This window comes from Strigops habroptila, chromosome 6 (genome assembly GCF_004027225.2).
Source record: "Strigops habroptila isolate Jane chromosome 6, bStrHab1.2.pri, whole genome shotgun sequence".
Lineage (NCBI taxonomy): Eukaryota > Metazoa > Chordata > Aves > Psittaciformes > Psittacidae > Strigops > Strigops habroptila.
The window spans coordinates 3,577,821-3,590,095 of record NC_044282.2 but is presented as its reverse complement, the minus strand read 5'-3'; the positions used below and the strand labels follow the sequence as shown (position 1 = coordinate 3,590,095).

Below are 12,275 nucleotides of genomic sequence, written 5' to 3'. Positions count from 1 at the left end.
GTACAAGGACACAAAATACATTCAACAAACCAAGTATTTGACATAGAAAACACAGAAATTTTAAACTAGACATTAGGAAACACTAAAAGCTGAAAGAAGATACAAAAATAAAACAACAAAAAGCACGAGAAAGTAAAGTAATTGTCCATCAACAGCACTGACATTCTGGGTGGGGGCTTTTATTTATTTATTTTTATAAAGCACTAATACGTCAGCATAGGTGAAGTGAGGAAGCAGACCAGAATCCTATAAAGGCAAACGAAATCATGGAAGATAATCCTGGAATTGTGGCATTCAAATAGATGCCAAGAATTATTAGTAACACCACTGACAGAAGCATCAAATTTCATTTTCTGACTTCAATGGACAACAAAATCAAGCAGCACATCTGAGATAAAGACCAAGTCCGTCTTTTGTGCACTGCAGGCACCATTAAAGATTAATAATCATGGGCTTCATTACAAAGGACACAAGGCTGGGAAAGGAGCATACTTTACTATCTAATCTATGGGGCATGGGAGAAAACTGCATGATAATTCTTATCTGCTTTAGCAGGCAAAGCAAAAGCTATTCAGCACTTAACAGATCATACGCAAATCCTTAAACTGCACCTTGGAACTAAAAGGAAGTCAATGAACAATGCTGATACAATTCTTAAAAGACTCCTTACGAAACAAGCAGAGTATCCTACAGCAACTGAAGTGCACCAGAAGACTATAAAAAGTGTACAAGCAGTAATCCCCATCTGATTAGGACAAGAGCAGCTCTGAGGAAAATTAACCTCTGAAGAGAAAGGATATAAAGGATATACAATTTTTTGCCAAGAACAGACTCGTAGAGTTCTTCATGCCTACTGCTATTTGGACGTTCTTAAACACATACCCAAGGAACAACAATACATTTCCTAAATCAAGAGTACATACAGAAACAGACAGATACATCTTCCATAAACTCAATGCCTCCTTGCTACATTTCACTATTCTAGCATTGCAAAAAGTAAAAATAAGAGTGGATCACATGCAAGTAAATGCACCAATTGGCCAATGCTGTCAAACTGCAGAGCAAATTTTATTGAAGAGGACACTCCATAAAAATTCTGGCAATTCACTAACTTAACACTAGGAAAATCAAAGAAATTTTCCATCCATGAAAGAAGAAAGTATACCTTCATAAATTACAAAAATGTAAAGGCTCATCAGCATGATAGTTCTCACAATTCAGAGTATTTAAAGAACAAAACTTCTAGCCTATTTTAAGCAAAGCAGTTTTCAGACAGGTATTTGGAGTTCAGACTGCACTGACATCGGAGTACCTCGATTAAAGCATACTCTAGCAAGAAGTGAAACACTATTTAAAAACAAAACATGCCCTGATGCACTTTGTCTCAGTATTCAATTAGGAGGAGCCTAACAACAAAGGGGACAGATCTGCACTGCCATTACTCTAGTACAACTACAGCAGTGTGCAATAACTTGACATTCACAGTTTTTTTCCTTTTATTATTATTCTTCAAGGTTATTAGAAGTACAACCCCAAAATCTCACAATAATAAAGTATTTGCAGACTGATAAACAGGACACAGACACATATATGCAGGAAGCAAGTAAAACATAGTGACAGTTTTTAAAAATTAAAACAGTCTCTCCGGGTGCTCAACCCGGAATTGAGTAACTGCATGGATATAGTCAGCAATCTTCCTTTACTGTAAGCAACTCCCTAGATTTCCTTGGTAAAATTGGTCGTAAAGAGTACCTGTGGAAGATTTAAATAAACAAATCAAAATATTATTTTGGCTTCTTTATCATACATAATAGGCTTGAAGTTCTTTTTTCAGTTTTTCTTCATTTATATACTTACATTGAAAGGAAGATAAAAATTGGGTTTTAAATCTGTAGGAGGTATGGAAGCTGTTTCAGTACTTGGAAGAGTTGATTATCCATTTACTCTGTTCCCAGATCGTTTAGAGGTACATAAAAACAACAGGAGTCTGTTAAACAATCACCATCTCAAAAAAGACATGTTGGCACAAAGTGAAACAGGGATATTGGTATATTTGGATAAATGCATACTAGCAATGAGTATTTAAATCCACACTGGCTTTGTTCAGATGGTCACACCTTTTTAATGATAGTAATGCCAGCATTTTCGATTCCTATACACAGGGGCTTCTCCTACCCATTTGTCTTCCCCTCAAGGAAGAAGAGTAAGTAAAATATAATGGCACTGAAACTATAAGCTCAGCTACACCGCTGCACAGAGAAGCCTGCTTCTGATAAGATGAACCAGAGTTTTTAATCTGCCTGAATTCAGCTTGAGAAACAAGGAACAAAGAATGTCAATGTTAAGCATGTCTTGAGTCCATGTTTTTTCAGATGGCAAGCCCACACGAAACTACTACTAACGGTGTAACAGCACTGGCAAAGGAAGGCACCTCCAAGGGAATTCTATAGTAATTAACTGTGGCCAGATTGCAATTTCTTTTCTTTAAAGCTTTAAGTCATTTACATGCTTTTGAAATTTTTACTTGCTTTATATGGATTCTTCTGTTTTCAAAAATGGTATGAGCACTTAAAGAGAGCTGCGCACTATTTCAATTTTGAATGGGGCTAGAAAGCCTAGATGTTACTGACACTAAACAGAAAGAATTAATTCACTTAAGCAGGATCCTCCTACCACTGTCTAAACCAGCACTGCCATGGAAAAATACGCATCTAATGCCATGCTTTCTGAGTTAGCAGATACAATTTGCATCCTTTACTCTGCCACAGACTTTCTATATAACCACAAGCAAGCCACTTGCACCTCTTGTCTAACGATTATACAGCAACAGCCACCAATTGCATGAAATGAAAAAGACAGTGCACTGTTTTTGTGCACCATGTCATGAGCTTGTTCCGAGCATGTTTTGTGACTCACTGATAAAAAAATTATTTTTTTTGCATACACTACTGGCAGTGCAACTACTGAGCGTATTAGTGACACAGAAGCATAGAAGAGACGGTTCTGTCTGAAAAGATTTAATAACTGAGGCCTCTATCAAGACAACATTACCCTTCCTATAAGCTGTGCTATGATTTAAAACTAAGGCTTCCAGCCTTTAATGAAAACCTTTCACTTGCCTTAAAAACAGTAGAATTGTATTTTTCTCCCATCAAATTTCATAACACATAGGAAAAAACAGTAACACAAGGAAATATAAAAGTTTGTCAAATTCAAGAGATGAATTATTAAAAATACATATATACATATATATAAAAATACATAAATATGTATTTATATATTATATATATTTATATATATTATATATATAAATATATATATAAATACATAAATACATATATAAATACATATATTTTTAATAATTCAACTGAACTATTTGACACTCATAAATTCTACAAAATGCTACAGGACACGGGAGCAACCTGCAGTGCAGTTTAGTGAAGTCTGCCACAGAGCACACTGGATCTTCAGTGACAGTGATTCTGAGTATTAGTATTACCAACATATGATAGTGCTGGGAACAATATCAGAAGTCCAGGACTCTCAACCATGTCCCACCAGCACATAACACAACTACTGAACTTAGAAGATCCCAGGTTTCCTAAACTTACATAGTTAGCTAACCTTTAAGCCATTCCATCTGCATGTAATTTGCTGTGCACTCATCCCTGTAGCCCATCCCTTAAATTTCTTTGGATGTAACAGATCAGTGACAAAGTCTGCTGCACGCGTGAGAAGTAAGCTCAACATACAAAAATCCTTTATTATGCAAATATATAAAGCAATATGAAGTATCTGGGAAAGGAAAAATTAAATTATTTAGAAAAGTCGCTCCCAAACTTCTATGCTCCTAGAAAGCAGCCCTCCAAGGAGGGCCTCTGATAATAGAAACGTCACCTAGTTCTAATAAAAATGCCATGTGAAAAAAAATTAAAGTAAAACATTACTTCAGTATTTAAATTATATCAGTTCAAAATACCCATTTTGGAAAACGCATGCCGTTATATTACTACGAATTGCAATATACAAATGGATGCTCCCGAACATCCAAAGAACTTATGAAAATAATGCAACAGTCCAAATAGAAAATAGAAAATGCAACTTGCTAAGTCGTCCCCTAGTACTAAGACACAGCCATTCTAAAGATGCTACTGAAAACATTTCTCCAAACAAGAACTCTGAACTTTTTCTTTTTAAAAGAAAGGTTATTTCCTAATAGAAACCACAGTCAGGGGCTTTCCAGGTAACTTTGTCTTGTTGTTATAAGTATCACCTTTTCTGCAAAGTTTCAGATGGTGAATATGACTTTTTTTTTTTTTCCCATGAAACTGGGCAGTAGGCATTTTCACTGAAAAATGCTGAAAATAAAAACGTCTATTTGCACCTGACTGCAAGAATTTTGTTTTGTTTTTAAGGTTTGATATAGCAGGAGGTAGCACGGATACAGCAGGCTGTTGAGGGATCTCCAACATAGAATCATAGAATAGTTAGGGTTGGAAAGGGCCTTAAGATCATCTAGTTCCAACCCCCCTGCCATGGGCAGGGACACACACCTCACACTAGACCATGTCACCCAAGGCTCTGTCCAACCTGGCCTTGAACACTGCCAGGGATGAAGCATTTACGACTTCTTTGGGCAACCCATTCCAGTGCCTCACCACCCTCACAGTAAAGAACTTCTTCCTTATATCCAACCTGAACTTCCCCTGTTGAAGTTTAAACTTAATATTACCCCTTGTCCTACCGCTACATTCCCTGATAAAGAGTCTCTCTCCAGCATCCCTGTACCCCCTTCAGGTATCGGAAGGCTGCTATGAGGTCACCATGCAGCCTTCTCTTCTACAGGCTGAGCAGCCCCAACTTTCTTGGCTTGTCTACATAGGCCAATTCTTTGTGGCCTACAACACACAAACAGCACAATAACTTGCTACCCTCAAGACTGAAGTTCCAGAAACTGTTTCACTACATGGCAGCTGCAACAACTGCATGGGCATAGCAGGCACAGTCAGAAGGGCTGGCAGCCCTGCCTGTTACAGTCAGCTGGCACTTCTCATTGCTCAGGCTGTACTTTCAACGCTTCCAACTTTCGGTTCATTAAACTCCTTAACCCAAAAGTTAGTTTGTTCAAGTGAGGTACCTGCCGGAGGTTGACTTTTTACAGGGAGAACAAGGAAACTGGAAGAAAAAAGATCACACAGAATTGTTTATTTTCAAAAATGACACCTGAAGAAAATACTATTTGCATAAATTAAATCCTTCAAGTGATCGTTTTACCTTCTGCACATGCTCCTATGACTTAAGTTTTAACAACTAAATCCCCAACATATTTCATCAACACTCAGTATGTAGCTGCTGTGGCTATTTTTGACTAGGCTGGACTCAGCTGTGTCACCTAAAAGCAAATCCCACCTCTCCTGGGGTCTCCACAGTTTCCTACCACAGCTTACTAACTGGAGGCATGAATCTGCCTCAGATAATCATAAAAAGTAACAAAAACGGTGGGTATAGTGAGCATTGGCAATTAGTAAGACAAGCAGGTTATCAAGGACAGACGAGGACTAGAAGAATGAAAATCAATAAAACAGAGAAGATGAAATAAAAGCTACAGTGACCATGAAAATACTGACAATATTGTTAACAACCTAACTTGGAGAAAAACTCTGTCTAAGGAGAGGGATAAAGTAAGAGATTGCATACTCAGAGCGAAGTTACATGCAGAGCTAAACACGAACATGGGAAGATCAGAACTGAAAATGAACACAAATTATGGGTGGAAAAAAGTGAACACGGAAAATAATCACGGTCGATATAATAGTAAATTGGTAGGAAACTGAGAACGGCTTGATCAGGGATTTGGAACGATAAAGTGGAAAAAAATAAACTGCAATGAAAACTCAGAATGACATGAGGAAATGTGTTTATGGCAAAACCAGGAATTAAACAAAAGAAAAATTTAACATGACTAAATAAATTAGATGATGAGAAGGACGCAGACATTAACATTAGATTAGGCTGAAGTGGATGGGGTGGAATGTGTTATAACAGGGCAACAACACATTTTCTTTCCTGTCTGGAATTCAGCAAAGGTTTCTGCACTCTCACCATTCCTCTTGCTGTCAACATTTCCCCCTCAACTGAAGCCAAATGATATAGAATACAGCAGTCAGCAAAGGACAAAAAATGTTCAGCTATTTGTACACAGATCTATATGTACGCAGATCATTAGTACAGTCTTTCCAGAAACACAGATAATTGATCTAGTTTACATTCACAGTTAATATATTAAGGGAAAGAAAGGCACTGTCACTACAGTAAAACTCTTTAAGATTTCCAGTTTCACTAAGCCTACACCTCCCGTGTGAAAAAACGGAGATCTGCTGTAGCGAAAGGCGGACTGGAGAGGGTGTCTGTTTTATTCTAGAGATTACACAAACATCAGCTGCTTTCTTTTGATGTTTCTGATACGTAAACAGGTAAAGGTCCAATAGGAATTCACAACAATCAAAACAGTGACGTTCTCATCCACAAAGTTTTTTTTAAAGACTGTCCCTACAGTATTTCTCATGCCTACTGCTTATGCTTAAATGGACTAAAATCCAGCCCTTCACATAATTGTGATTTAGCACAACTCATCCTGCAGCTAATGAAACTTTATTTCATGGGAGGTGTATCGCTTTGCACTCTAGCAATGCCAATGATGCCTCTCTCAATCCACAACTAAAGCTACAATCTGCTGTAAAAATAATTTGTTAGACATTTGCAGTTGTTCTGTAACAGCACCTTTACTCTCCCACACATATACAACAGCAAGTCGTTGGTGGTATTCTCTAATTCAACGAATTTTTCCTAAATGACTGTGAATTGTCTTTCACGGAGATTCAGAAAAAGCTCGGTCTGGTATTTCTGAAGTGCAATTTCCTGCCATAAATGGTCATGTAAAGAGCAGAGTCAGCACTATGGGCAAGATAACTGTAAAAAGATAGCCCGTTTAGCCAGTCACTTCATTGAACAGAATACACAGAGTCCATGCAAATTATCAGAATTTCTGTTAAAACCTTGGCCCAAAATGAGTATGTAAAACTGAAAGTACAATATGTACATTCTATTACAATTATATTGAATGTCCAAAAATAACAGACAGCAATTTCATGTTTAATTCTTAACTAATACTATAATGCCAGAGGATGGTGCTATTTCCCTGCACATCATACAGGTAATTCAGAAACAACATCACGCCTTTGACATTATCTACACAAGTATCTTTCTGCTTATCTACTGCAGGACTGCAAGGCATTTTACAAAAGAAAGCTTTCCTGATCCACAACTTCTGTTTATGCATCAAAATTAGTTCCGTATGAAACAGAAGTTCAAATATAAGAAAAGTGAATAAGAAAAGCATATCAAAAACCTGAGTCCGCACATTCACTTTTTTATTTCTCTGCAAAGTTAGTCATGTGTAAGAAAAATACATTCACTCAATGCCCCTCCATGATTTCAAGGATGGCAGAGCAGATCGCAGTGTCACAGCATAGAGCATGTTTCAGAGTGGAAGATTTGTGGCTTCAGAGGACCAAAACAATAACCTAATCATTTATCAAGAATTTATTGGCTATTGAAAAAGCAGTTTAGGGACTTATGTGTGACGTGGTTTCAAAGAATCAGAAATGTTCAACAGATTGAGAATAGTTTAAAAAGGGGGGTAGGGGGGAAATCAAGGTCCAGCAGTACAGCAATTATTGAAAACACTATGTAGACACACACCCTTACTGTAAATTGAAACACAAATGCATTTAATAACAAAAACTAGGAATTGTTCATGAGTCAAGGGAGACAGACTCACTGACTGACACTGATTTTTGTATTTCTGCTTGCAAGGTCATGGTAATTAAATAGCAAATCCTCAGAGATGTCCCCGTTTAGTTTGTGTTTTTTTCCTTAAAAAGACAAAAGATAGACATACTCTACTTACATATTTTACAAAAAGTCGGCCAAAGGCTCCAATTTTGAAAGCTTTACCTATAACGAAGATGAAGGGAAATGACAGTATGCATTAGAATTTCATTAAAGATGGTAGAAAATGGTGGTATGGGACTGCCAACAGAAAGGGGATTGAAAAAATGGAAGCACATTATGTGGAACAGTTCATATTTCAAGAGTTTTACTTTGCATTGCAACAAAACTGACTTCTTGATCATCCCTGCCATGCCCACCACCTCCCACTCAAGAGGTGGAGACATCTTCCCAAACCAGTAGTCAGGGCACTTCTCCGGGATCTGGTAAAACTAGGTACAAACTCCTTACTATAACCAACCAAGCCTTCATTTTTGATACAAATACTTAAATGCTATTTAAATTCTTAGTCCATAACCATTGCGGAGACTTGAACTCAACAAGAACTGCTTCAGTTCATCGCTCGGCTTCCATTAAGACAGAAAATTGCTATTGAAGATACTAAGGTACAAAGACAAATTAAGTTACAGAACTTTTTCCACATGAAGCATATTATTATAAAAATATAATTAATATAATTAATATTTTAACGTACTATATTAAAATAGTAAATATTAATATAATACAAGTTTGGAGCACCAAAGAGTACTCCAACTCTGTATATTGAAAACTACAATTAAATACAAAACACAAACAAAAAGTTGTTGCCAACAAATAATATCATAAAAACTATTGTGGTATTATAAATCCCAAAATAAAAATCATTAAAAGATACTATTTTGACCAAAGAAATTAGACACATTTTCCGAATTGTCAAGAACAACATGTAGTGTCTGTGTTTCCTGAACATGAGCAATTTAAATAAATCAAGGAAACTGACAAGGAAAAAGCTGACAGTATTCACCAGAATGGAAATAATGATGCTGGAAGGCAGGCCCACAATGAAGATGAGCCTGGAGGTAGGTACTCTAGCTTGAAAATCCTACCTCTTTTGCTATTCCAACCAGTCTCTTAATACCCAAAACTTAAGCAGCTACTGGAAATGTATAATCTTATAAAAAGTTAAATGATACATTAACTGAGTCTATTTTAAAAAGCTGTGAATCTTAAACAGTTTAATGCATACATTTAAAGGCCACCTGAACAATTACTTTGAAGAGAAAAAAAATATTAAACATGTTCAGATTTTTACCATTTTTAATGTATCAGAAAGAACAAATGTTAAGAGAGGAGAAATTGGAAACAAAAGACATTAAAAATGCATTGTTCTCCTTTGCACATATAAATTACGTAAAGTTAAACATTTCACACAATCTGTTCAAAGGAAATTTGCTGAGTGAACATACACCTTTTACCGTACTCATTTTAATAGGACTAAATGTAAAATAATGAAGCTGAACACACACACTTATCAGAACCAAGTAAAATAATTAACACGGTGCTAGTTTTACTTTTTTTTTTTTTCCTTCTCCAGATTAGAGACTAATATTGATCAACTACCTGCTCTTCTCCTCCTTAACTGTTCCCCAATTTTAGATTACGGTGTAATGTTTTGTCATTAGTGCAATTTTCTATTATTCCTAAACTACAAAATATTATGTAGCTTTTTAAAAAAATAAAAAAAATAAAAAATAATTGCAGGATCACAATTCTTCAATAGAAATTTCAGAAACACTACTTAAAGTTTTAACACTTTTTCTTATATTTGATTCAGCCTAAGATAATTAAAAAGAAATGAGATTTAGAAATTATTTTTATGTAGATGACGCAGTTTGAGTATTCTGTAGACATTCAACGTCAAATTTGAAAGGTAACACCATGAGAAAAATACTTAAGATTTCCTGCTCCTAGCTGAATTTTGCTTTCACTGTGTTCTTACATCATGAAACCAAAGGCTGTAGGTGCACCATCAAACAAGACATTTCTAAAACATGCTCGCAACCTACCAATTAAATACTAAAGATTACATTTTACAATGTGCTATTACTTAGCAGTGTAATCTCCCTATTTTTTTATATTGGATACCACTTACTTAAAAACTGAACATCTTCCCATCATCATCCATAGTCTTACTCCTCTCCTTATTGCTATTTTCCACTCATAGTGGAAAATCAGAAGAGAAACAAAGGGAAATGAAGCTTAGTCTGGTTACATTCTTATCTATCCGGTTTTGGTACCACGTCCACAATAATGGGGTATATGAAGATGTGTTATTCCACCCGTGAGTGCTCTCTACTGGAAAAAACCTTCACTGGTCATAATTATTCTAGGGAACCAGCATTTTATTCTACCTTACTACTGGGATTCAAAGCTCAGCTTTTCTGATACAGCTAGCTACATCGCCACTAGCAGCTCCCACTGGCGCACTTTCCAGATATTCAGGTGCTGTTAAGGACTTCTTTCTGTATGTACCTCCTCAACTCAAGCAACTCCTGCCATTTGGGGGAAGAAAAAAACAAAAAAAAGGTACAATCTCCGTTTTGTCCTCAGTGCTACACAGATAGAAGTTCAACAGATCACACACAAATCTACTCAATAGCAGCTGTCTTTACAAAAAGACAGGTAATCACTAAATACATCCATAGAAGATGGCCACATTTTGAAAACATGGCTTGACGTGCAGGCTGTTAGATAAAGCAGTTTGAAACTACTAAGGCATATTTTATTGACACATAACTTTCTTCTAGTTTGTTTCTGTAAAATTCTTTTTGTCTTCTCTGTAATATCAACAAGCTCCAACATCTACTTTACTGCTGCAATTCTAATCGAAGGCACCCTGCTCATTCCCTAAATAAATACAATTAGCTTGCACACTGCTATCTTGCCCTGTTCATATGAAGAGTACATTTAAGGAAGGGCAGAAATGCAGAGGAACAAAAGGTTATTAAAAAATATGAAGAATATGGAGAAAGAAAAGCTTCAGCATTCTTTGTTACTCAAATGTGTTAGTGGCAACACATTTACAGACAAAGAAACTTTCAAACCTAGGTGTGAAACTGCTAAAGATCTCTGAATCTAACTTGCAAAACAAACTCCAGCTGCATCAATGCAGTAGGCTGATCAAGCATACTTAATTTATCTGCAGTCCACAACTTCAGCAATATTAAAAACGTATTACCAGATAAAGAAGGCAAACAAGTTCACGTATGTTACTACAATTTTAGAGACAAATCTTAAGCTATCTGAAAAGCCATGAAGGCAATTTTCCTGGACCACCACTATACACCATTCTGTTCATACTAACACTTGGCTACAACCGATTATACATGAGAAAGGCATCATTCCATAAGAAACACATTACGGATGCCACCAGTAACAATGGACATTATTAGCGATTTAGTGAATCTAACATTAACCAGATGATTAAGCTAGCAGTAGGGCTTTCAACAGCTAACTGATATAAAATCCTACTAGTAAGATCTAATTGTATTTAATCAGGGAAACTGTTGCAAGAAGTACAGATACCGGCCAAGCTGAAGTAAGCAAGGTAACTATAAGCTGCTTGACATACATAATAACATACATTTGGAGAAGCATAAAATACACTAAAAAAAAATAAATCTGTTCTGCATTAAAATTCAGGAAAAGTTTATAAAAACTGCCCCACCCTGCAGTGTAAGAAATGTATTCGCTTATATAAATAAGCTTCCCTTTTTTCTAATTGCAGCATGTTTTACATTACCTGCATTACTTATCTACACCTGCTTATTTATGTATTATTACTCTGAAAATTCCTTTATTCCACATTTTCCTATGACCTCCTCTGGCGCCAGTCAAACATACCCGAATTCCAGAGTTATCAAAGATTAACTTGTTTAATTAAGTCTAGAAAAAATGGAGGTTGAACACTGCCATAATCTAAATAAGGGAGACCTGTATCTGGAAAATAACAACCTATGTATAGCTGTGATGTGAAACATAGCACTGGAGGCTCTGTTTGTTCATTAGCAAAATCATTCAGAAGCACAAACTGATTTAGAAAAACCTGCATATCTGTGTTTAGAAGAAGAAATTACTATAGTAATATATAACCTGTAGTTTTAAATAAGCTTTCCAAGATTTATCAGATGCAGGTGAATGCCAGGAAAAGTTCATTTGCCAGTCTGAACCAGTGCATTTCACTCTATTGTGACTTCAGAGAAGAAAGTGCGTGGACTCAAGTTCACTGCTTAATGTTTTCCTCTTCCTTGATGCAATGAAAGAGTAGACACTCCACATTTACAGTACTACCTGGAAGCACAGAGGTAGCATCCACAACCTTACAACTATTTGTTTGTATACACATTTTATCAGAGAAATAGCGTTAAAAGCATAAAATTCAAATC

At 36.1% G+C, this 12,275-nt stretch overlaps 1 protein-coding gene across 4 annotated transcripts in view; it reads right to left on the bottom strand.

The window, feature by feature from the left end:
* The window catches only part of HBS1L (HBS1 like translational GTPase), a 55,949-nt gene that overhangs the window by 25,729 nt on the left and 17,945 nt on the right, over nt 1–12,275 (bottom strand). Inside the window, exon 1 of one of the 4 annotated variants that reach the window (XM_030489417.1) lies at nt 7,970–7,995. The exons of 2 other annotated variants lie outside the window; for them this stretch is intronic. Coding sequence is in view for 1 of the 2 variants with exons in the window: in XM_030489415.1 (XP_030345275.1) it covers nt 7,841–7,880 (40 nt within the window). In the remaining variant the exon portion in view is untranslated. Of the gene's footprint in view, nt 1–7,840; nt 7,935–7,969; nt 7,996–12,275 lie in introns of those variants that run through there. One more of the 4 variants, XM_030489415.1, reaches the window with a different exon arrangement.